This window comes from Prionailurus bengalensis, chromosome A2 (genome assembly GCF_016509475.1).
Source record: "Prionailurus bengalensis isolate Pbe53 chromosome A2, Fcat_Pben_1.1_paternal_pri, whole genome shotgun sequence".
NCBI classification, from domain to species: domain Eukaryota; kingdom Metazoa; phylum Chordata; class Mammalia; order Carnivora; family Felidae; genus Prionailurus; species Prionailurus bengalensis.
This window is the reverse complement of record NC_057348.1, coordinates 64938824-64965240: the sequence shown is the minus strand read 5'-3', so window position 1 is coordinate 64965240 and position 26417 is coordinate 64938824. Positions and strand designations below refer to the sequence as shown.

Below are 26417 nucleotides of genomic sequence, written 5' to 3'. Positions count from 1 at the left end.
GGAGCCCAGCAATCTGACCTTTAATACACCCCAAATTTCACATTATATGTTAAGCTTCAAGAACCCCGGCTGCAACACATGCCACTGGCTGTGCGAGAACGACCTGGAGAAGCAGTCCCTGAGAGGGAGCCCAGGGTCTCACTGGCAGGATGGCAGAAAGAAGGCAGGAATTAAGGTTAGTGTATGCAGCTCAGGAATGACCCTCAGCAGCCTGACCACAGGCAGGCTTTGCAGTGTAGGTGAGAGTGCATCCCAGAGAGGGGCAAGCTTTGCGATACAGATGAGAGTGCGTCCCAGAGAGCAACAGGCTTTGCGGTGTAGACAGGATTGCGTCCCAGAGAGGGGCAGGCTTTGCGGTGTAGACAGGAGTGCGTCCCAGAGGGGGGCAGGCCTTGCGGTGTAGACAGGAGTGCGTCCCAGAGAGGGGCAGGCCTTGCGGTGTAGACAGGAGTGCGTCCCAGAGAGGGGCAGGCCTTGCGGTGTAGACAGGAGTGCGTCCCAGAGAGGGGCAGGCCTTGCGGTGTAGACAGGAGTGCGTCCCAGAGAGGGGCAGGCCTTGCGGTGTAGACAGGAGTGTGTCCCAGAGAGGGGCAGGCTTTGCGGTGTAGACAGGAGTGCGTCCCAGAGAGGGGCAGGCCTTACGGTGTAGACAGGAGTGTGTCCCAGAGAGGGGCAGGCCTTACGGTATAGACAGGAGTGCGTCCCATAGAGGGGCAGGCTTTGTGGTGCAGACAGGAGTGCATCCCAGAGACGGGCAGGCTTTGCGGTGTAGACGAGAGTGCGTCCCAGAGGGGGCAAGCCTTATGGTGTAGACAGGAGTGCATCCCAGAGAGGGGCAGGCTTTGCGGTGTAGACGAGAGTGCGTCCCAGAGGGGGGCAGGCCTTGCAGTGTAGACAGGAGTGCATCCCAGAGAAGGGCAGGCTTTGCGGTGTAGACAGGAGTGCGTCCCAGAGAGGGGCAAGCTTTGCGATATAGATGAGAGTGCGTCCCAGAGAGGAACAGGCTTTGAGGTGTAGACAGGAGTGCATCCCAGAGAGGGACAGTCTTTGCGGTGTAGACAGGATTGCGTCCCAGAGAGGGACAGGCTTTGTGGTGTAGACAGGAGTGCATCCCAGAGAGGGGCAAGCTTTGCGATATAGACGAGAGTGTGTCCCAGAGAGGAACAGGCTTTGAGGTGTAGACAGGAGTGTGTCCCAGAGAGGGACAGGCTTTGCAGTGTAGACAGGAGTGCGTCCCAGAGAGGGGCAGGCTTTGTGGTGTAGACAAGAGTGCATCCCAGAGGGGGACAGGCCTTGCGGTGTAGACAGGAGTGCATCCCAGAGAGGGGCAGGCCTTACGGTGTAGACAGGAGTGCGTCCCAGAGAGGGGCGACTCATTACCTCGACTCGTCGCCTGGCCCAGCTTGACGAGAGTAGGATGACGTGGCCTCTCTGACTTCCCAGCCCCATGGTCCCCAGGAGCCCTCTCCCTTTCTCTGGTCCTGAGTGCCTCTGCATCTGGCAGGACTGTGGGCACAGGCTGACCATCACTCTGCCAGGATTTGTAAAAGAACCATGTGAAAGAGGACTGGCTTTTCCTTATCAGTTTTTTTTTTTTAAAGAGAGAGAGGGAGCATTTGCACAAGTTGGGGAGAGGGGCGGGGTGGGGGTGGGGAGAGAAAGACACAGAAACCGAAGCAGGCTCCAGCCTCCAGGCTCCGAGCTGTCAGCACAGAGCCCAATATGGGGCTCAAACCACAAACCGTTAGACCATGTACCTGAGCCGAAGTCAGGCACTTAACCGACTAAGCCACCCAGACGCCCTTGTAATTGTGTTTTTTAAAAGAAAGATGTGGGGAAAAATTGTATATCCTTTTTAAACTTAAAAACAGAGATCGCCACAAATACCAGGAAGTAAATATCATTCCTACGTTAGGAGCAGTTAAGAGGCATTTGGGGAACAGATTAAAGAAGCCGGAGGGAAAAGCAATATTGAGGAGCAGTTGGGAGAGGAAACCCTGGCGATCCGCCGCGTGACCCCTGCACCCCTAGCATCTGCCACATGACCCCTGCACCCCTAGCATCTACCGTGTGACCCCTGCACCCCTAGCATCTACCGTGTGACCCCTGCACCCCTAGTAATGTGGTTTGGGGTGATCAGTCCTCTCGTACTTGGGATCAGAGAGAGAGAGAGAGAGAGAGACCCTGCAAAGGGTGTTCGTGTTAGTCTTAGTTCGGACTGCCTTAAAATACTAGACACTGGGGTCTTCAACAACACACATGGCTTCTCGGAGCTCTGGCGCCTGGAAGTCAAGGTCACGGTACAGGCGGGTAGATTTCCTTCCGAGGCATCATCCTGGGTCATAGGCAGCTGCCATAGCTCTGTGCTCATGACCACCTCTTTGTGGGTACACAGAGCAAGCTCTCTGGTGCCCTTCTTATAAGGACACTAATCCTACAGGATTAGTACCACCCTATGGCCTCCTGTAACCATAATCCCATCCTTAGAGGCCCTGTCTCCAAATATGTTGGGGGTTAGGGATTCAACATGAATTTGGGGAGGACGCAGTTGTCCCCAGCAGTGTTAATGCAGGGTGCGCTTTGGGTGCTTAGCACTGATGGTCTAGACAGCTTTCTTAATACACCTGACTCTTCGTTTGACATTGTGAGCCTGTCTGATTGCCTTAGTTTGCTTCATTGTAAGATTGGGGAAACTTCACGGTGCAGTGTCTCAAGGATGCCACTTGGAATCTTGGCATTTGCTGAGAGCAGGAGGGAGCTCAGCCACATACAGATGGGATGTCTGCTCTGAGCCGGGTACAGCATCTCACTGCACAGAATCCCAAAGCAGAAAAGACAGGAACGAGTCAACTCATGTATTTTGCAAACACATCACATTAACGAATGCCCGACACTGTGCTCAGTGCCTTACAAGTGTTCATTGACTTAAGTCTCTAACAAGTGGACGCTGTCATTAATGCCCTCACTGGTGAGGAAACTGAGGCACGGGGGGCGGGTCTGAGAACTGGCGAGTGGCGGTGCTGGGACAGCATCCCGGGAAAGCTCCCCTCAGGTGCCTCACTAAACTGCTCTGCTCCCATGGGAAGGATGCCCACACTTCACACGGCTGGTGTGTGCAAACTGCACATCAGGGTCAGGTGTTGCTGCATCCAAGGGCAGGGAGCGGGGGAGGTAAGGAGGGGTCAGGCTCAGGATGTGAGGAGAATGTGTACGAGTAAGCAGGCAACCTCTTCCTGTCTCCAGAAGTTTCTTAACAGATAACCTCTTCCAGTCTCCAGAAGGTTCTAAGCAGGCAACCTTTTCCAGTCTCCAGAAGGTTCCAAGCAGGCAACCTTCTCCGTTCTCTGGAAGGTTCCTTCCTGTGGCCCAGTGGCATAGGGACTTGCTACAACCCCAGGAGGGCACACACTGATACCCCATTGGAGAAGCCGTCAGCTCTCTGCAGTTGAATCTGTAACAGAAGCCCACGGGGACCAGGAGGTGCCTCTGCCCATCACTGGGCACTGCCATTGTGCTTTGGCTTTCCTCTCTTTCTGGGTGACTTTTTCCAGGAGCATCAGAGGAGCCTTGGAAGAACTGGCTTACTCTTGGGAATTTGGCATTTTAAATGGCAGCTGATAGCAGATTAACCGGTGGGGCAGAAAGGCCACCCACCCCAAGCGCCTCATTTTACGTGGACGCGAAGCTGAAAGGCGTAGAGCGGGGCAGTAGTAAATCAGGTTGTGTTCTATTTATTTTTTATTTTTTTAACGTTTATTTTTGAGACAGAGAGAGACAGAGCATGAACGGGGGAGGGGCAGAGAGAGAGGGAGACACAGAATCTGAAACAGGCTCCAGGCTCTGAGCTGTCAGCACAGAGCCCGACGCGGGGCTCGAACTCACGGACCACGAGATCATGACCTGAGCCGAAGTCGGACGCTTAACCGACTGAGCCACCCAGGTGCCCCCAGGTCGTGTTTTAAATGAGCCTGGGGAAGGGTCACACCGAGCGGCAGACCCTGCAGGAGATGTTGTAAGATCAGCTCATGCTTTCGAACCCAAGTCCTCGTGTTTATACCAGTACACGTCCAGCTGCTTAAGTGAAGCCCAGGTTCGGTCCTCGTCAGCTGCATCCCTCTGGGGGGTCACCGATACAGATGTCCCGAAGGAGAACAAGACAGCTATCAAAGCTTGAGTTCCTGTCACCCCAAAACCTCCTTACATCCCTGTGGGAGCCCCTCTGTCTTGGCTTGGGCTCTTGCCACTGGGAAAGGATAGTGTCCAGTGTGCTGGAACAGGTTGACTTTGTAATTGGCCTCTGTGTTCTTCGTAAAATTTAAGCACATACGACGGCCAGGCATCTGGTGTTGAGTTTTATGATCATGCTCTTAACAGTGTTTTGTTTTGCTTTGCTTTGCTGCCTTCTCCTCCCCCCATTTTTTTTTTTTTTTTTTTTTAAGAGAGAGAGGGGCAGAGAGAGAGGAAGACAGGATCTGAAGCGAGCTCCGCGCGGACAGCAGCGAGCCCGACGCAGGGCTCGAACTCAACAAACCCAAGTCAGACACTCAACCGACTGAGCCACCCAGGCGCCCCACCTCCCCCCAATTTAATAGTAAATTTGAGGAGACAGGCCTCCAGCACATAGAATTTTCCGCTTTGGAGCTTCTTCCTCCCCCACCTGCCCCCAAAATTTTGTTGAGAAACTGCCTTCCACCCTCAGTTCTTGACAATATCGCTGTAACTTGAACGTGAGGAGCTCTCTGTGGGAAGGAACCCATCCTGCGTTAAGTGAGATAGCGAAGGCCAGCATGGATCAGTCAGTTCTGGGGGGAAAGCCACTGGACACGCAAGGCAGAGACTTGGGCACCCCCTTCTTTATTCGGGCGGAAAATGGGTACGTGACTATACTAGCACGTCCGGTTAAGTACTGGCTTGCGTGAGGGCAGGATGCTTACTTACTCTCAGTAATGGGGGAAAATGCCACCCTGTCCCAGAGCCGGCTGCTCCCTTTTACAGCATCTAATTCAGTGTTTCAAATATGTCACCAAGTATTGCATTAAAAGAACAGAAAAGTGACATTACTAGCTTTTGTGTTCTTTCTGGTTTATATTCTAAGAGTAATTCAAATACTTGTCTGGTGGTTTATTTGTGTGTGCTTACCCTGGTGCCAGTAGACTGTGGGTGGAGACAGAGACCGGAAAGGAGTGAGCGTCAGATGGACCAGGGTCCCAGGCCCATCTGCCTTTTCCTGGAGACCCCAGGCTTTTCCTCAGCCTGGGTGACTGAGAAGGGGAGTGTGTAAGTGCCATCAAGGATATACAGGGCATGGGAACAAATAACATGAGGTCATTTTAGCATTGTTAGAAGTCTGCTTTCTGTACTGAGGCTTTTTTTTTTTTTAATGTTTTATTGATTTTTGAGAGAGAGAGACAGACCACAAGTGGGGAGGGGCAGAGAGAGAGGGAGACACAGAATCCAAAGCAGGGTCCAGGCTCTGAGCTGTCAGCACAGAGCCCGACGCGGGACTCGAACCCAGCAGCCGTGAGATCATGACCTGAGCCGAAGTCGGATGCTCTAGTGACTTGAGCCCCCCAGGCGCCCCTGCGTATGGAAGTTTTCAGTGGAATGTCCTCACATCTTGCAGCCTTTTTGTTGTATTGCATTAATCTCGCTGTCAGAACAAAGATGATTTTTGCCCCGGAGCTGAAGGAATCCAAGTTTACAGTGTTATTAGCTGGTGTGGCTGTGTGTGCTGGGGCACTTGTGAGGGTGGGCACTTCATCAGCCCCACAGATGCCCCATCACAGTCCAGGGGGCCAGGAGTCTCCTGAACTCGGGTGACGCCAGTGTCCCTGAGTATCCCCCAATTCACACACATGCTGTTAATTACTTCCCAGATAGTAGGTGGGAGCAAATACTGTCATAGAGAAGATGGCTCTAAAAAGTTGTTTTGGGGACAGCTGGGTGGCTCAGTTGGTTAAGCATCCACTTGAGCTCAGGTCACGATCTCATGGTTTGTGAGTTTGAGCCCCGTGTCGGGCTCCGTACTGACAGTCAGAACCTGAAGCCTGCTTTGGATTCTGTGTCTCCCTCTCTGTCTCCCCCTCCCCCGCTCACGCTCTGTCTCCCTCTGTCTCTCTCAAAAATAAACAAACACTTAAAAAACTAAAAAAGAAATCAGAGGAAAGACGTATGCTTTTCGAAAGGTGTATATGCTCCATTGCTTGGGAAATTTCAGGAAAGAGAGGTCGGCTTTAAATATAAAAGCATTCTGCCCAGCAGATATAAAAGAGGCAAATGAAATTCTTTGGAGGAATCCACACTGTTATTCTTCTCCCGTGGTAGATAATCCCCTGTGGTGGGGGGCATTATGAAAATCTTGGACATTCAAACTAGGGCATTTTCTTAGTTTTTTTTTTTTTTTTTAATTTTTTATTTTTAAAAAAATTTTTTTTTCAACGTTTATTTATTTTTGGGACAGAGAGAGACAGAGCATGAACGGGGGAGGGACAGAGAGAGAGGGAGACACAGAATCGGAAACAGGCTCTAGGCTCTGAGCCATCAGCCCAGAGCCTGACGCGGGGCTCGAACTCACGGACCGCGAGATCGTGACCTGGCTGAAGTCGGACGCTTAACCGACTGCGCCACCCAGGCGCCCCTGTTTTTTTTTTTTTTTAAAGGCATGCTTTTTTTTTTCTTAGCTATCATCTTCAACTTAAAATCTTCAGTTTTTAAGATACATTATAATTTTGAATAACTGAAAGTCTAGTTTTTAGTGATCTCACTTGTGCTAACTGACCTCCTAGGATTCAACTCAGCATATCCATGGATTGAACTACAAGTGTAGCTCTTTCCCCCGCTCTTACGGGTTTGATCTACTGGACGCTTTTTCAGCTCTGTTGTTTACTAGTGTTGCAGATGTTACGACTGTGTCGTCCAATACAGTCATGCATCAGGAATTCACGAGCTGCCGTTGCCCTTGATAAGCATGACCAGAGGACTGCACATTCACCTGCTGGTTCGTGTGTTTGGCCCTTTCCAAGCTTGACCGATGGGAGAGTGCAAACGTCCCTAATTAATGTGATTTGTTTCCATTTTTGCAGCCATGCAATGATGGACCTGCTGGTTGAACTTTGCCTTCAGAACCACCTGAATCCATCCCACCACGCTCTGGAGATCCGGTCTTCGGAAACCCAACAGCCTTTGAGTTTTAAGCCAAACACTTTAGTTGGGACCCTGAATGTGCACACTGTGTTTCTCAAAGAGAAAGTTCCCGAAGAGAAGGTTAAGCCTGGCCCACCTAAAGCACCTGAGGTCAGTAGGACAAGCGGACCCTTTGTCACCTGAGGACATATGCAGACACCTGTGGCCCAGGGGTTGAGGAGGGGGCTGGTGGGGCCCCTCTTATCTAAGTAACACCTGCAGACAGCTGTTGTTGGAACGCCTACTAACAACGCTGGGCAAAGTGAGGCCCTCACTGGGCTTCTTTTCAAAGATGGAAGTAAACTGAGCTTAATAACATTCATGGTTGTAACTTTGCTCCTTCGGATGTTATAGAAGAGGAGTCAGTCTAGACCAGAGCCATCCACTGGAACTTTCTGCACAGATGGGAATGGTCTGTAACCCTGCATGTTCCAAGGAGGCTGCCCCTGGCGCGTGTAGCTAGTTATTAAGCAGGTGCGATGCAACTTGTGTGATTGAGAAACTGAGCTCTTAATTGTATTTAATTATAATTCTTTTACATTGGAATAACCACAAGGATCCAGTGGCTACCATGTTGAATTAGATAGAACTGCTCTAGAAAATCCTAGGTCTTTCAGTCCAAGGAAGCTATGGCAATACAGGGAAGATTTGAACTTCTCCTAGACAGAGGAAAAACAGGAGTTTTCCCTTTTGAGAAACTGACGTCGGAAATTTGTACTCAATGCACTTGGGGAATATCTCATACACAGATTTATTTCAGGCTTTTGGTTATTGGTTAAAATGAACTCCAGCTGCTTATGGTACTTCTTAATAAAGCTTTGCTGTGAATCTTTTAACGCCATTGGAAAGCTTTTAGGTGCTTGGAATATCTACTAAATTTTTCTGCTTTTAAACATGGCAGTTTGGCCAGCAGTTCATCTTCTGTACGTTTTTAGGTTTGGGTGGTTAATAAATTATCATCGGTGCCATCGATACTCTGGAAAGGGGCATGGGATCCAACTAACTATTCAGCACACACTTAGTGGGTCTACTCTTCAGGGCGTTCGGACAATGTCGAGTCAGTAAAGGCCAAGACAAAGTTGCCTTTATGAACCTTTGGCATATTAAAATTTTTTTGACGGGTCCATTTAGCAGTAGACATTTAGAATCAGGTGTAGTCAAACCGATTGGTTTTTTTCCCTGATTATAATGGCTCTCATTATATGTTTATCCCGTGTATATGTCTGTTGTATGCCTCTTATATATTTCCAGCTTAAATACGTGTATGTAGTATATATACACAAAAATATGTATATACACAGACATGTATACATATCGTATATACTTATAGAGATATTAATATATTTATGTGGGTCTTTGGCTATTTGAACAAAAATTTGATATCTTGGGGTTTTTTTAGGATTTTTCTTGAAATTGAATTATTCGTGATACTTTCAAACGATTTTCATGTAGACAATATGTGCAGGTGCCTTGTGTTCAGGTCTGTTGGGATCCTTGAAAGATGGTAGTTAGGCATAGGTGTTAAATTATAAATCAGGATCCCTCCCGATGTCCATTCCCTTGTGTTGTTAGCAGTTTGTTCCTTAGTGAGCGAGTCTACGGTCAGTGGTTTATTCCAGGTGCATATTGTTCACTACTGAGTCTGCCATTTCCCCCCATGACCCACTCAGTTTCGGGCGAAGGGCTCGGGCTGCCCCAGATCTTGCCGTACTCATTCTAGAACACCAATAGGGGTTGGAGCCGTGTGCAAACACGCCCTTATAGAATACTTTCGTCCGGTATGTTCTTCCAGAAATCCGTGCGCTTGGTAGTGAATTACCTGCGAACGCAAAAGGCCGTGGTGCGTGTGAGCCCCGAGGTGCCGCTCCAGAACATTCTCCCGGTCATCTGTGCAAAGTGTGAGGTCAGCCCAGAGCACGTGGTCCTCCTCAGGGACAACATCGCCGGGGAGGAGCTGGAGCTGTCCAAGTCCCTCAACGAGCTGGGGATCAAGGAACTCTACGCGTGGGACAATAAACGAGGTGAGGCCGCCCTGCGTCTTTGATGCCCGCTGGGGGAGAGCCCGGGCGGGAATCGCCGTGCCTGGATTTTCAGGCCACTCAAGCTTCGTCCAGAGTTGAAGTGGGCAGAAAGTAAATTTGGTCTGTTCCTGTTCCCCTCGATTGTAATGATGCGTCCCCCCCCCCCCCCGCCCATCCTGAGCCTGTCCTGCTCTTTCCCTGTCTCCTGTGAGCTTCTGTGACATGAATAAAAACAGGCCCTGGACCAGAACTACTAACAAAACCTGCATGAACCAGTGTCTCTTGGATTTCTTTTTCAGTACCTGCCCCAAGTCTCAAACATTGCTCATTGTCAGAACCAGCTGACAATTCAGCTTTTTCTAAAACTGCCCGAATGAATTATAGTTCAGGAGATCAGTCCTCGAGAACCACCCACAAGGCCACATGGGGCTTCCTCAGCGTTGATGCCAGAGACACCTACTGCTCGTGTGAATTTGGTACTTGACCTGACGGCCCAGAGCCTCTGGGGGAGTGGCCTCTCTCGAGACCACTCGCTGTTGGCACAGAGGCTGATAGGTGTATAAGCAGATTTCCCTGATTGACACAAAGGGCTGACCATACTGAAACAGCTGTCAGACCAAAATAAATCAATGAATGAGCAAGTAAAAAAATAAATACATAGCCCTTGACTTTAGAACTTACTGAAACGAACTTCATATAAGTGCCTTTTAATGAGGCTCATTTGATCTGTTGCCTTATATTTATTCCACAGGTATCGAGTGGGTAGGGTTTTTAAAGTATAAACCTATCCTGTTTTTTCGTGTTTTTCTAGCGTCCTTCAGATTCTTCTGGGAAAATCTGTTTCTCTTATTACCGATGTCATTGCAAAATCAGTGATCATCATGGAATCTCTCTCCTCTGCCAGATCTCCCACAGGTTCTGGACCCCAGGTCTCATTTGCCATTCGAGGAAGGGTTTTAGCTCAGTCACATATAAAATGCATAGACTATTTATTCCTGCAAAAAAAAAAAAAAAAAGAGAGTGCTCTGACATTTGAGAGCAATGCATCTTGTGTTTTATGCCGCATCTCTCAAAAACCCAGATGAGATTATTCCCAGCATCTGCTCCGAGGGTTGGGTATAGTGGGCGTGTCTGTCAGGCTCTTATCAGCCTTGTTTAAATTTGGTTTCTGTGCCTCTTTGGAAATAGAGCTTTCATTTGGTAAGACAAGAAAAAAAAAGGAGAAAAGGAAAGAAAAGAAAGAAAAACTGTCCCCACAAATATGTGGAAGCAAAAAGCTTGCACAAACACGCGTTTCTCTTCTAGGTCAGTCATCAGCTCTATCTGATGGGACCCCAGCAGCGTCCCCAGAAAATAAAGGAGTAACAGCCGGCACGGGCATGGTGGGTGACCGGCCCCTGCCCGGGACACGGTGTCTCTTTCATCTGGACCATACGGTGCCATGTGCTATGCCGGCTGTGCAGTATTTGATTATCATCCCTGCCAAACGCCTTTATCCCTACTGGCAGTCAAGTATTTGGGAAGAAGGGAGAACATTCCAGAAGATGTCTGCGGGGAGCCCTCTCTCTAGGCCCCTCTTGCATTACATCCCCTCCCCAGCCAGCAGCTGCTCCAGAGCGGGCAGGGCCAAGGCCGGAGGCGGGGCCAAGGCCGGAGGCGGGGCCAAGGCCGGAGGCGGGGCCAAGGCCGGAGGCGGGGCCAAGGCCGGAGGCGGGGCCTTGCTAGGCAGAGGCCCAACTCTTCTGGAATTCCCGCGGTTGGCAGCCTGGAGAAGCAGAAGGCTTTGCTGCCACCTGCTTCCATGGGAGCTCTTAGCAGCCCGGCAGCTGCGGGCTGGAGGAGATCAGGGGCTCGGGACTTGGCCCCTCTCCTGCAGGGGCGCAAACAGCACCCCCCTTCCCTCCCCCGCCCGGGGCCTGCAGGGGGCGGGGGCCGAGGCTGTACTCAGGGGCTGGTGCAGACCAGCGAGGCTTGCCCTCACTTTCTCCTTGCCTGCTTTTTCCAGTTCTTCTGACCAAAACTCAGTCGGAGCCTTCTCTGAGCTGTCAAGGTACAGTGAACCCGCAGGCCTGCTCCCACCCCAGCTGGACTTTGCATGGCTCTGGGCTAGGACGATGCATGCAAGTGCACTGGCGTAGAGGAGCTGAGGGAACGCAGGCTTGCCGCGCCGGGCCTCCGGGGGCGTGTCTGTCCGCTGCTACGCGGCTTCGGTTTGGTGTCTTGACACCCTGGTTGCCTAAGAGAAGAATGTCCCTTGTGTGGGGGTTCGCTCGGTGGGTCCACCCGCTACGCAGTGAAGGAGGCCGTTGCAGAAGATGGGTCCTTCTGGAATACACAGTTTCAGGGCAGAGCAGAAGTAGCACTTGCAGAAGATGCCCCGTTTTCCTTTTCACCCGTGCCCACTGGTGCCCACGAGGTCCATCCTGTCTGCTGCAGAATTTGGGGCAGTGTAGATCGTGAAGTCTAATCTTTTCTGTCGTAGAAGCGTATATACACGATCATTCTGGCTTTTGGACTTCTGACATTTATCGTAAACCTTACGTATGCTCACATACACCTATATTTACACGTACATGCACACGTATACATGGATACATATAGTCACATTGGAATTTTATTTAAATGTTTTTATTTATCTATTTTTGAGAGAGAGAACACAAGCAGAGCAGGGGCAGAGAGAGGGCGAGACACAGAATCGGAAGCAGGCTCCAGGCCCTGAGCTGCCAGCACAGAGTCCAACGCGGGGGCTGGAACCCATAAACCACGAGATCATGACCTGAGCCGAAGTCAGATGCTTAACCGACTGGGCCACCCGGGCACCCCTGTATGTTGGAATTTATGTGACCTCTTTGAACTGTCCACACACACACACACACACACACCCAAGTTCATTCAAGTCCCGGTGAGTGTTTGTCTTTTACGTACAAAAGTTTAATGAAACAGATCTTGGTGTTGGTCTGGAAACACAGCCCGTGGGTGTGGGCTCTGACACTGCGGTGGCCCAGGCCACCCAGCACACTCCTTGTCTGCTGAGGTTTACTCCGTCCTACCGTGCAGACAAGTCCGGCCGACAGAAGGATCCTCCCCTGAGAAGCACAGTGAATGGCCGTTGTTTGGGGCAGGAACCTCCCATCTGTGAAGGCTTCCTCAGTTCACCCGGGTCTATCTGGGGCAATAGGCAGACGGAGGTCAGCACGGCTCCGATTGGCACTGTGCACACAGGCTCGTGACGTGCCGCACTTCTGCAAGATGCAGGCCTACGTCTCCTCTCGTGCTTGCTCACTCGCTCGCGCCTGTGCCCTGGCCGCTGAACGGCCCTGACCTTCCATTTTCCTCGTCCGGAAGAGTGAGTGGTTTGGATGAGCTGGTTATTTCAGGGCCCCTGCAGCCCCATTCCATCCCCCCGCGCCGCTCCGTTCATCTCTGTTGTTCTCCGAATCCCGTTAATGCTTCGGCGCAGTTGTGTGCACGCTTACAGATTGAGCACGTCTTCCTCGAAACTTTGATTCGTGTTTAACTTCTAGTAAATCAGCGTAAACCGGACGAGAACAGGCTCCGGGTTCAAATTGTGTGTTTGGAACCAGAGAGTGTATGTGTTCTCCCAGCCGGGCTGTGTGTCCATGGCCAGGTGCTGGCTGTGACATGTGGCGGCCACCTGCCGACACTTGGGCTGACGGGAACACGGAGGGACACCCAGGGCTCTGGCTCCCTCCTGCATTGTCTGCCGAGGCCCAGAGGCCTCACAGAAGGCGCCTCTCAGTACAGAGTCGCCACTCCCTCGCCCCCGCACCTAAAGCCATCCGCCTGGGGGCCCTGCTGCCTCCAGACAGCCACCACCTGCGGCCATACAAGAGAGTACCTCTCGGATCGCCGCGGGCAGCTCTGGCGGCTGGGCCGCCCCTCGGCCATCCAGTCTTGCGGACTTGGTGACCAACCTCTACTGCTATTCAGGGAAAGAAAAAAGAGGCTTGATTGCGCGACAGTTTCCTGATCAGTCTGTCATTTCCGTGGTTGGTGTAATACCCGGTGTGCCAGTGACACGTTCCCTCGTTCGCCTGCCGAGTTCTATGATACCACACATTTACTACCTCGGCCTCACGTGGCCCTCAATGCTAGACACACGATCGATTATAAATACACCTGTCGACGCCTACTGTTGTTCACCTGGGTGTAGTTTTACCCTGTAGCGTAGCACAGCTCAGCCTTCATAGCTCGGTGCCTGGCGCGGCGGGTTTCAGTGCGATCAGCCGTGAAATCTGTGCACACGCTCGCGCGTGTGTGTGTGTGGATGCATGCCTCGCGATGGGAGTCGCTCGCTCACTGATCTGGATCGGAGGGCACCAGTGGCTTGGCTGGAGTCGCCTGCACGCAACCGAGGGCCTGGGCCTCAGCACTAAACCCCAGGCCTTTGCCGCTCCCAGAAGAATTTAAGGAATGAGGGTGCTTGGGTTTTACTTTGCTGGGGAGGCAGCATTAGCGTTCATGCGTTTGCTACTAACGTACTGGCTCTCGTGTGTGTGCTCTCATCGGAGGATGAAATTCTAGGCCAGCAGATAAAGAAGCTCCCTGCTGCTTACCTTGTTTGGGTTGATGTTCTGACAGCAGACTGTGTGATCCCAGTCCAGACTTTCCTACCCGTAGATTGGCGGTCGGGCTGTCCAGCAGCTGGCAGTGGGCCAGGAAATTCATCTTTCTGTCCCTCAGGAACACCCCCATGCCCCCCCCTTGGCATCTCTGGGTGCCTTGGAAGAGAAGAACCAGATGAGTTCATGACAGAGGCCCGGCGTCGGGTGGCAAAGCGGTGTGCCCTCGGCGCTCCTGACCCCCGTTCTGCTGGTTCTCAACCACAGCCCGGCAGCAGAAGCACCGGGGGTTAGCGGGGAGTGAATGCGGGGTGCTGGGCCCCACCCCAGAGGCAGGGGTCTGACTGGCCCAAGTCCTCAGTGACGCCATGATGCCGTCAGCTGCCCGACAAGTCTGGGCTTCGACGTCCCCGTCTGGGGACTCCTGGAGAATGTCATCGGGAAGGAAGACCTTCGGGTTGAGGTCGTAGAAAGCAGATCTGGAAACACGAATCCTGGCAGGTCACATAGGGTTATGTCAGCTACCACCTGGGTAAACCATCGCGGCCAGCCCATGTTCTGGAAACGAGTGGCCATTTTTAAGCCAGAAAGCTATTGACTTATTTTATTTAGTGAGCGTTTGTACCTCACTCATAATTCCAAAAGCGGATGTTTAACACAGATGGCCCCGTCCTAGTCACCAGTCACGTGTGGCCCTTAGGCACGTGGAGTGTGGCCAGTCTGAGCTGAGATGTGTGCTGTGACCCGCACACTCAGCACCAAAATGAATTAAAAAAAAATTTTTTTATGTATGTTTATTTTTGAGCAAGAGACAGAGTGTGAGCAGGAGAGGGGAGAGAGAGAGAGAGAGAGAGAGAGAGAGAGACAGAATCTGAGGCAGGCTCCAGGCTCTGAGCTGTCAACACAGCCAAAGTTGGACACTTAACCGACTTAGTCACCCACATGCCCCACCACCAAAATGAATTTAAAATGTCTCATTAATGGGGCGCCTGGGTGGCTCAGTGGGTTAACAGTCTGACTTTGGCTCAGGTCATGATCAGCCACATTGGGCTGTCAGCTCAGAGCCCTCTTCAGATCCTGTGGCCCCCGCTCTCTCTGCCCCTACCCTGCCCTCTCTCTCTGTCTCAAAAAACAGTTTCATTAATAATTTCTCTCTCAATTATCTAATGGCATGATAATATTTTAGAAATATTAGGTTAAACAAATACATTATTAACATCACACCTGGTTGTTTTTGACGCAGCCTCTAGAGAATGTAAAACAGCGTGTGTGATTTACTTCATTTTTCTAGTGGACGGTTCCACCCTAGAACTGCTTGATTGATTTGTTTTTATCATCATGCACAGGGTTCAATCCCACCCAGAGGAAAATGCCACCCAACTCACTGAAAATTGTGAGAACCTTTAGTGATTTCATAAATGGGACATGCAGGCTTTGAGGTGGCTTGAAATGCTTTTTTTTAATTAAAAATTTGTTTCCATTTATTTATTTTTGTGAGACTGAGCACAAGCAGGGGAGGGGCGGAGAGAGAGAAGGAGACACAGAATCCGAAGCAGGCTCCAGGCTCTGAGCTGTCAGCACAGAGCCCAACGCGGGGCTCGAACCCATGAACCGTGAGATCATGACCTGAGCCGAAGTCAGACAATTAACTGACTGAGCCACCGAGACGCCCCTCAAAATGCTTTGAAAGAAATAGTTGCTGGTTTGTCCTATAAAAACCAAAATAAAGTTTAAGGGTGGAGGACTCATTTATCGAGATGTTTAAAGTGTGGTGTTTAATCTCATTCCATAGACTGATAATAACGATACTTTTCTTTTCTCCACAGAAACCTTTAGAAAATCATCGCTTGGCAACGATGAGACAGATAAAGAGAAGAAAAAATTTCTGGGATTTTTCAAAGTTAATAAAAGAAGCAGTAGTAAGGTAATGGACTGAATACACGTGTGATTCTGCATTACGTAAAAATAGTTGCGTGGGATGTTTGTACTCACCCTGTCTTGGAATTTTTCTAAATATTTGTAGGAATGTTAATTTCTTCAGGTGAAAGGGAACTTATTCATATGCAGGAAAGTGACTGACATACATCCAGACTTGATTCCTAAAGCAGGGTGATAATGTGTTCGCCAGTGGGACCCAAAGCCACGAGCCCTGCTCTGCCAGCTCGTGCACGGCACCCAGTGTCAAAAAGGTATATTTTGCTAATCCCTAGTATTTGCTCCTTCCTAGTAAGTGAGACTAAAAGGACAAAAGCGGTCCGTCCGGCCACTGGCGGGCTCTGATTCCATATTTGTATCTGGTTCCAGGCAGAGTGGGAGGGCAGCCTGGTGCTGGTGAGAAACCCCTGTGCCCACCACCCAGACCTGTGCATCTCATTTCCCCGGTTCAGGAGGCTGAGGGAGGGGACGGTTCACACCGCTTTGCTGATGAGGACGGGAAGCAGGAAATAACAGTGCTCGGGGTCCGGGCTTAGATCCGGGCTGCACAGCCCGCAGCACCCCCGGCCCTAGGTGGTTTCTGGTTCAGAGGAGGGAGGGGCAGCGAGCTCCAGGGTGAAAGCCAAGGTCAAGTGTGGCTCAGGAGCTCGGCCTCCCGCAGGTGTCTGTTGCCTTTGGCAGTGACCCCCACACACCGGCTCATTTTCCTCTTCGTGTGTCCTGATGCTTTGATTTTGGCTTTGTGAGTCTCTTTTTTGTTACCGGTTACATGCCCTTTCCCTGATGTTGCCGGGTGTCCTTTGAAAATCAGTGCTCGTGGTACTTCTCTCAAGACCCTTGGTGCTTTCCTTCTCTCTATCCCGTATTCCCTCCCAGCCCCTCCTCCCCCTTCCCCCTTCTCCTTTCTCTCCTCTCCCCCTTCCTCATCCCCTCTTCCTTTCTCTCTCCTCCCCCTTCCCCCTCTTTTCTCTCCCCTCCCCCACCCCCTCCTCCTTTCTCTCCCCTCCCCTCCTCACCCCCTCTTCCTTCCTCTCCCATCACCTCCCCCCTTTCTCTTCCCTCCCCTCCTCTCTTCTCCTTTTTTTTTTTTTCTGGACAGGTCAGGATTACTTGAAATTACAGATTCCGACTTTTGCGTTTGAATTTCCCTTCACTCTATAAATGTGGGGCTTCTGGGTTCCTGAAATTTGGGAGATCACATTTTCCAAGACTGCGTTCCTCGCTGTCCTCCTTGATCCCGATGGAACCAAGTCATAGTAAAACCTACCATTTCCTCACACGGGGATCTCAGGAGTCCTCTGGAGTCTTACTCCTTTGGAGGGAAGGAACTGCCAGCAAAGCCAGTAAAAAAAAACCAAGAAACGCTTTTGTTTTTAGCAAAATAAGGTCGCCTGTGGCGTGGAGGTGGGAGGCTGCCTGGCTTACGCCACCACCGGGGACCCTGGGAAAATGCCAAGGCTGCGGGACTCTTTCTGTCCTGGCGTCTTGGCGCTGTCCCCGTCAGGCTGCACTTAGTTTCCCTTCTCCTGCACCTCTTCTCTCCCTTACTTTGTTTTATTTTGCCCTTGACTTCTCTTACCGGAGTACCTGTGGTTTGTGGCCCCAGCCTCTCCAGGCCTTGTTCCTCTTTGCTTCCTGGATTGAGAGGCTGTGCTAAATGCAGCTTAGCTTGGTCTTCTGGAAGCCTGCTGGCGGGTAGTATCCAGCCCATTGCACAGTCGAGGAAGCACAGGCTGCATGCCCCTGGGCTGACCACGGTCCAAGTCCACACCGGCCTGTCCTTCCAGTGCCCTGGCTCTTCCTCCCTTACTCCCACTGTACTTGGTTCACACTTTTCTTCATGAATCCTAGGAGGGTTGGGTGAAATCATTACTTTTTTAAAGTTTTTTTTAATATTCTATTTATTTTTGAGAGAGAGAGATAGAGCGTGAGCGGAAGAAGGGACAGAGAGAGAGGGAGACGCAGAACCCGAAGCAGGGTCGAGGCTCCTAGCTGTCAGCACAGAGCCCGATGCGGGGCTCGAACTCACAAACTATGAGATCATGACCTGAGCCAAAGTCAGACGCTTAACCGACTGAGCCATCCAGGCGCCCCGGGCAAAATCATTAAGTGATTCCTAAAATGTTATGATGCCAGATAGTCTGCACACATCTCAAGAGAACAGAACACTGAGAATGGAGAAATGCCAAGGCAATTTGAAGCTAACATAGGTCTTTGCAGTATCTCCTTAAAAGCAAATATATATATATACATGTGTGTGTGTGTGTGTGTGTGTGTGCGCGCGCATGTAGTCTCAACAAGGATATACTTAAGGGATAGCATTTTGGCTGAAGTAGCTGAAGGTGCATATCTCTCCTTATTATAAAGCTTTGGTATCTTAGGGGCACCTGGGTGGCTCAGTCGGTTGAACGTCTGACTTCAGCTCGGGTCAGGATCTCACGGTTCATGAGTTTGAGCCCCATGTTGGGCTTAAATGCTGTCAGCCCAGGGCCCGCCTGGGATCCTCTGGTCCCCTCTCTCCCTGACCCCCCCTCACTCATGCTCCTCTCAAAAAATAAAAATAAACCTTTGGTATTTTCATTTTTGGTATTTTAAACTTGGGGGTTTCATTTGAAAACATGGTAATTTTCTACTATGTGGACACTATTTATTCTTGTAACTCAGCGGTTCTGAAAAAGTACCTAAGAATCACCCTAAGACCTCGCCTAACAATTGGATTCTTGGGTCTTCTCCCCAAAGATTCTCATGGGGGAGGGAGGGTGTCAAAAGCTGTATCTCCTACTGTGCCCTGTGATTCTGTAGCCGGTGGCCAGTGAACCATCAATGCGAAGCATCGTTCTTCACGATGGAGCGAGATACCATGATTGTTTATCTTTTGTGGACAGAGAGTGAGATGTTCGGTGAATTATTTCTGCTGCACTCACTGAGCAGATTTAGAAAGCCCCAACCAACACTTGTTACTTAATTGGTTTTCGGAGCCCACTCATTCGGCCCAGACGCACTAACTACTGTTTTCTTCTTGTGCGTTTTCCAAGCGGATGATATGCTTTTGGGAAAATGCAAAAAGAAAATGCCTCCCCGTGAGTCATGGATTTCACAACCAGTTTTCAGATCAGTGACCACTTTGGTTAGAGGCTTCTGGGTTCCTGGGCGGAGGGACGAGGCCCAGGAATCCCATCTAGAGTCTGCTGCCTTGAGGACCACACTGTTATCTTTGGCTGCAGTAATCGCTGAGGATGACTTTCGACCTGGGCTTGCTTGACCTTTGACCTGGAGATGACCTGACGCGTGTCTGTGTTCCAGGCGGAGCAGATCGGGCGGTGCGGGCTGGACGGCGATGGGGACCCGTCACGGTCGGCTTTGGGAAGGGGCTCGAATGTGAGTACTAACCCCGCAGGGGCTTCTTGCTAACCGGGCGTGCTTCTCGCTGCTTCAAGGAACCTTCTAAAAATGGAATCCTAGATTTGTTTGGTTGTTAGGTTTTTGTGCTTTCAGTCTGGATAAATGCACAAAGCTGCACATGGGCTACTCGGTTACCTGCCCGTGCTACGCCTGGAGCAGGTACCAGTCCGCACGGTCAGGAGGATCCTCCCTTAGAAGGACTGAACTTACGCTCTCCGGACTCACTCCTGTACGCTCAGGAGGAGCTGATGGTTTGGGGGCCACCTGGCCCTCTTTCCCACCCTGAATCCACCAGTTCCCAAACTCCTCAACTACGCTTCGAAGGGAAATTTATTCAAGTTTTATGTATTTATTTTTTTGGTTTTATTTTGAGAGAGAGAGACAGGGGAGAGAGAGGGGGAGAGAGAGAGAATCCCAGGCGGGATCCCCACTATTCGCACGGAGCCCGATGTGGGGCTCGAACTCACGAACCATGAGATCATGACCTGAGCCGAGATCAAGAGTCCGACGCTTAACTCACTGACCCACCCAGGTGCCCCGAAAGGATTTGTTAAAACTACCAGTGCCCTCATGTTTCAAAGTTGGCATGTAAAACTTTTCTTCGTAATTAAAAAAATTGTTTTCACGTTTACTTATTTTTGAGAGAGAGAAAGAGACAGAGAGACAGAGTGCGAGCAGGGAGGTACAGAGAGAGAGAGGGAGACACAGGATCTGAAGCGGGCTCCAGGCTCCGAGCTGTCAGCATAGAGCTTGACGTGGGGCTCAAACCCACAGATGACGAGATCATGACCTGAGCCCAAGTCAGAAGCTTAACTAACTGAGCTACCCAGGTGCCCCAAACCTTTTTTTCATGATTTAAATACTTGAAGGAAAAGAATTCATAGTATGTTATAAATACTGACATTTAAAGTATATCTAATAAAGATATGCTTTACCATCACATTTTAAACATTATATGGGCAAACCCTTCTACAGCGATAAGAAATTTTGCATTATTTTCCTTTTCCGTTCTGCCAGTCCCCATGTAATATTCTGTTCTAGTCAATATACATTTTATGCTTAAAGGTCTTTCATAAAGGCTTAAATGAAATGTAAGATAAAAACGTCTGTCGAAATTGGATTCTTTTAAATTTCACGTGATCATAAAGCTTTAAGTAGAAAAACCTTCTTACAGATTAAGTTCACGTTACAGCTGCAAATAAATAAAAACAGTATAAATATGTTATGACTTTTGATATATAATTGTTGAGCATGAAAATTCACTTTTTTAGAAGTTTTTTTTATTTTGAGTGGGGGAGAAGGGCAGACAGAGAGAGAGAGAGAGAGGAGTCCCAAACAGGCTCCATACTGGCTCAGCACGGAGCCGGACACAGGACTCGATCCCACAGACTGTGAGATCACAATCTGAGCTAAATGAAGAGTCAGACGCTCAACCAACTGAGCCACCCAGGTGGCCCTGAGAAGTTAATTTTTTTGAAAAGATGTCATCTTTTAATAAGACAAAAAGTATTTTTTTCCATTTATTTAACATATCCATTAATGAACATAATTTATGAATAAATCTAGATAAGCTTCCACATTAATTTTGGGACTCTTTTATATTAAGCCTTGAAAAACATTTTACATAAATAAGTCTACAAAGAAGGAAAAGTTCAGTTGTCTGCAGTTCCTGAAGGTTATTCACAGAGTGATCTATTGTGAAAATGGTTTTGAATGGACTTTTTTTTTCTTAACTTTTTAATGTTTGTTTATTTTTGAGAAAGAGACAGAGCGCGAGCAGGGGAGGGGCAGAAAGAGAGGGAGGCACAGAATCCGAAGCACGCTCCAGGCTCTGAGCTGTCAGCACAGAGCTGACATGGGGCTCAAACCCACGAACCGTGAGATCATGACCTGAGCCAAAGTTGGACACTTCACTGACTGAGCCACCCAGGAGCCCCTCGAATGGTGTTTTATCTCTACCTGATTAAGTTCTTTTCAAATTTGTCAACAGACAAGATTTGGAGGCCATTTGACTGGTAAAGGACTTGTTACTCAATCACCCTGGAGTTATTGACTTCTGGGAGGTATAAGAAAAACCTTATCCAGATTTATCAAATAATAATTATACTCACTCCTTGTAAGCATTTTTTAAAATACCGTTTGAAGACTTCCTTCCTGAAGGAACAAATGTGATAGAAACAGGTGTAGACATCAAATAATATATGTGAAGAATTAAAAATTTTTTCTTTATGTTTATTTATTTCTGAGACAGAGAGAGACAGAGCATGAGTGGGGGAGGGGCAGAGAGAGAGAGGGAGACACAGATTCTGAAGCAGGCTCCGGGCTCTGAGCTGTCAGCACAGAGCCCGACACGGGGCTCGAACCCACAAACCATGAGATCATGACCTGAGACGAAGTCGGTCACTCAACCCACTGAGCCACCCAGGCACCCCATACGTTTAGGTATGATGTAATTACTGAAATGATATGCATTGTTTCTAGATAAAAGTGTAAAAAGTAAAAAAGACCAGTTTGACATCATACTCTTTTTTTTCCTTGTTCTATTTTTCTGTAGTCTCAAGTTAGACCTCCCAGCTGCTGATTTTACTAACGTGTTGATCTGGGCTGGAGAGTAGCAAAGCTGACCGTTTTCTTTTTCTTATTTTATGGAGATACAGTTGATGGGGAACATGCTGTTATTTATAGGCATACGACATAATGATCTGATGTATGTATGTACCATGAAATAATCACCACAGAGAGTTTAATGCCCCCACTCCCCAAGATATTGTGACTCTAGGTGGTGATGGATGTTATAGGCACTTTCTGAACCTAATATATTATCAGCAGGGTTCAAGGAATTTGAAATATTGTCAGCATTCCCTCACATTTGCCAATATAGTGGGGTTTTTTTAATTTTATTTTATTTTAGAGAAAGCAAGAGAGGGAGAGCACGAATTGGGGAAGGGGCAGAGGGAAAAAGAAAGAGAATCTCAAGCAGGCTCCAGCCTCAGTGCAGAGCCTGACGCGGGGCTCGATCCCACGACCCTGGGGATCATGACCTGAGCTAAAATCAAGAGTCAGACACTCAACCGACTAAGCCATCCAGGCGCCCCACCAGTACAGCGTTTTTTAATGAAATTTAAAAAAAAATCTCATCCCTAATTTAATTTAATTTAATTTAATTTAATTTTATTTTATTTCATTTTTAACGTTTATTTATTTTTGAGACAGAGAGAGACAGAGCATGAACGGGGGAGGGCCAGAGAGAGAGGGAGACACAGAATCTGAAGCAGGCTCTAGGCTCTGAGCAGTCAGCACAGAGCCCGATGCAGGGCTTGAACTCACGGACCGCGAGATCATGACCTGAGCCGAAGTCGGATGCTTAACCAACTGAGCCACCCAGGCGCCCCTCATCCCAAATTTTAAATCTGTTTTTGTCAAGAACTGGGGCTTATAGCCACTTTGGTTTATGGAGAACGTTTGCCCTATAAACGAATTGGCAAAACAAGCCCTTATTTTCCAACCAAGAAGCCAAATCAAATTTAATTTGGGTTAAAAAAGAAAACTCACATCATACTTTAAAATTTAAGTGAATGTGTTAATACATGTCCCCATGACAATGATATGACTTCTGAATCTAACAGTAGATGTGTGGAAATGTTTCAGTTCCTCACATGTCACTTTAAAAACATAGGAGTTTAGGGGCGCCTGGGTGGCGCAGTCGGTTAAGCATCCGACTTCAGCCAGGTCACGATCTCGCGGTCGGTGAGTTCGAGCCCCGCGTCGGGCTCTGGGCTGATGGCTCAGAGCCTGGAGCCTGTTTCCGATTCTATGTCTCCCTCTCTCTCTGCCCCTCCCCCGTTCATGCTCTGTCTCTCTCTGTCCCAAAAATAAAAATAAAAAACAGTGAAAAAAAATTAAAAAATAAATAAATAAAAACATAGGCGTTTAATGCCCTGAACTTAATGCTACTTTTCCCTTTTAATGGTCATGGGTTTTTTTCTTAATTTTAATTTTTTTATTTATTTTTTTATATTTAAATTCAAGTTAACACAGTGTAGTCTTGCCTTCAGGAGTAGAATTTAGTGATTCATCACTTACACAGAACACCCAGTGCTCATCCCCAAAGGTGCCCTTTTTTTAAATTTTCTTTTTTACATTTATTTATTTTTGAGAGGCAGAGAGAGGCAGAGCACAAGTTGGGGAGGGACAGAGAGAAAAGGAGACACAGAATCCCATGCAGGCTCCAGGCTCTGAGCTGTCAGCACGGAGCCCAACACGGGGCTCGAACCCACAAAGCTCAAGATCATGACTTGAGCTGAAGTCGGATGTTCAACCGAATGAGCCACCCAGGCGGCCCCAAAAAGTGTCCTTCTTAATGCCCGTCACCATTTAACCTACCCCCCACCCACTTCCCCTCCAGCTACCCTCAGTTTGTTCTCTGTATTTAAGAGTGTCTTATAAGTGCCTCCCTCTCTATTTGTATTTTGTTTTTCCTTCCCTCCCCCTGTGTTCATCTGTCGTGTTTCCTAAATTCCACATGTGAGTGAAATCATATGATCTCTGTCTTTCTCTGACTGACTTATTTCACTTAGCGTAATACACTCTAGTTCCATCTACGTTGTTGCAAATGGCAAGGTTTCATTCTTTCTCATCGCCCTTTTTTAAAGTGTATTTCTATTTAAGAGCGAGAAAGAGTGCTAACATGCATGAAAGCGGAGGAGGGACAGAGAGAGAGAACCCCAAGCAGGCTCCACGCTGTCAGCACAGAGCCGGGCGCAAAGCTCCATGCCACCACCCTGGGATCCTGACCTGAGCTGAAATCAAGAGGCGATGCTCAACCAGTTGAGCCATCCAGACGTCCCTTAATGGCTATATTTCAATGCTCTGTGCAAATCAGCTCTCAGCTGTCAAGACAACCAAATCTCATTGGTTTCCAGTTTGAGGAAGGATTTACACGTGGCCGGAGCTGAGGCCGTGCTCGAGCTAGATGCGGCCGCAGGCACCTGTCCACAGAAGTGCCTGTAACCATTCTTATCTTTGTCTAAATAACCCTGAATAAAATTACCTAATGATTTTTAAGACAATCTCGTCTTTAGTTGTGTAATCTACGCAGGTTTTTACCTGCCCTGACCACATCAGCAATGCCATTTGCTTGGCGAAAAAACAGACTTAAATCCACTGAGAATGGCTTGAAATGTCCGTTGACTCATTAGTCTGTAATTTTGGTCTCAATTTTGGCCACAAATTATTGGATAATGTCTTCTAGGAGCGCTTGGGTGGCTCACTCGGTTGAGCATCTGACTTTTGATTTTGGCTCAGGTCATGATCCCGTGGTCGTGTGATTGAGCCCTGTGGCGGGCTCTGTGCTGAGTGTGGAGTCTGCTTAAGATTCTCTCTCTCCATCTCTCTCTCTCTCTCTCTCTCTCTCTCTCTCTCTCTCTGTCTCCCTCTGCCCCTCCCTCATTCGCGCACATGCACACGTGTTCTGTCTCTTTAAAAAAAAAAAAAGTCTTCCAATGTTTCATACACTCTATAAGCTACATTTGTGTTTGAGTAAGGAGTCTATTTAATTACACTAGAGGGCTTGGCCGCTCACACCTTTTTACTTTACTACAGTTAAGTATTACAGCTTTTTCTACAGCAAAGAATGGCCGCATAAATTTTGTTGTGGCCGTTGCTAATCTGTGTGAGTTTTTTTCTCAGTGCAACGTAAGAAAATACATTTATGATATAGATAAATAGAACCTAGGCAAAAACTTCATAGGAACTGTTCAAAGCATTTATAAGAAAAATTATAAAATTCCACAGAGGCACACAAAAGTAGAATTGTACACGTGGAAGGCATACCGTGTTCTTAAATACGAAGATTCAACATTATTCTGTTGATTGGGTTTTGTCATAGAGCTAAATAAATTGGTTATAAAGTTTACTTGGAAAAATAAACAAGCAATAACTAGCCGGGAAAACTCTGAAAGGCAAGGAGGGTGGAAAAGCCTAACTAGTTTTAAAATGCTTCTTAAGGGTTGCCTGGGTGGCTCAGTCAATTAAGCGTCTGACTTCGGCTCAGGTCATGATCTCGCGGTCCAATCCGTGGGTTCGAGCCCCGAGTTGGGCTCTGTGCTGACAGCTCAGAGCCTGGAGCCTGCTTTGGATTCTGTGTCTCCCTTTCTCTCTGCCCCTTCCCTGCTCTCACTCTGTCTCTGTCTCTCTCTCTCTCTCTCAAAAGTAAATAAACATAAAAAAAAAAAAACTTTTTTAAAAAAAATAAATAAAATGCTCCTTAAGCCTCTGTAATTCAGACCGTGTCATATTGGCCACAGTAGCTCAGTGGAACCCAATAGAAAATCTGGAGCGAGTTGAAGACAGAAATTGATATACAATTTGGCCACGTGTCAAATCAGTGGAGGAAAATAATCTTATTAATTCAGGAATTTGAGATCACTGAATAGCCCTACAGAGAAAGATAAAATTGTGTACGTTTTCACCATAAATATGAGGATAAAAAACAAATGAATCAGAAATGTAAATGTAAAAATTGAAACCATACAGTTACTAGCAGAAAATAGGAGTGAATTCATCTGCAAATTGAGAGTAGGGGATATACTTTCCTAAGCACTGGTGAATTTGACTGCAAGGGAAACTAAATTCTTGAATGACAAAAGAGAGGGAGAGAAGGAGGGCAAGGGAATGTTATAAACAAAGTAAATGTCCAGATGATGAATGTGGGACCAGGGCTCTTAGAAAAGCAATGGCAACCATAAATAAGTGAAATCATAGGGCATTTGTCTTTCTCTGTCTGACTTTATCTTATTTAGGGTGATTCTCTGTAGGTCCATCAACGTCAGCGCAATTGGCAAGATTTCATTTTTTTCTATGGCCGAATAATATTCTGTCGTACATCTTTTCTATGCATTCAGCTATTTATGGGATCAAAAAAATAAAAAGCAAACAGAAATGGACTCATAAAAACAGAACAAACTGGTGGTTGTCGGAGGGGTGAGGGTGGGGGGAATGGGCGAAGTAAGCGAAGGGGATTAAGACGTACAAGCTTCCAGTCACTGGGAAGAAAAATACAGCTCAGAGAATGTAGTTGATAATATTGTAATAATGTTGTACAATGTGACACTACACTTACCGTGGTGGGCATTGAATGATGTAGAGACATGTTGATTCCCTGTGTTGTACACCTGACACGAATACAACATTGTGCATCTACTTCAAATTAAAAAAAAAAAAAAAGAACGAAAGAAAGAAAAAGGGGGCTCCTGGGTGGCTTAGTCAGTTAAGTGTCTGACTCTTGGTTCTGGCT

General features: G+C 48.3%; 1 protein-coding gene across 6 annotated transcripts in view; it reads left to right on the top strand.

Moving 5' to 3' along the window:
* COBL (cordon-bleu WH2 repeat protein) overlaps nucleotides 1–26417 on the top strand; it is a 276897-nt gene that overhangs the window by 112619 nt on the left and 137861 nt on the right. For 4 of the 6 annotated variants that reach the window (XM_043588470.1, XM_043588471.1, XM_043588468.1 and 1 more), the window contains exons 3-5: nucleotides 7083–7293; nucleotides 8975–9203; nucleotides 15613–15710. In XM_043588470.1, the coding sequence (XP_043444405.1) occupies nucleotides 7083–7293; nucleotides 8975–9203; nucleotides 15613–15710 (538 nt within the window). Of the gene's footprint in view, nucleotides 1–7082; nucleotides 7294–8974; nucleotides 9204–15612; nucleotides 15711–19024; nucleotides 19100–26417 lie in introns of all 6 variants that reach the window. The other 2 variants (XM_043588467.1, XM_043588472.1) reach the window with 1 other exon arrangement.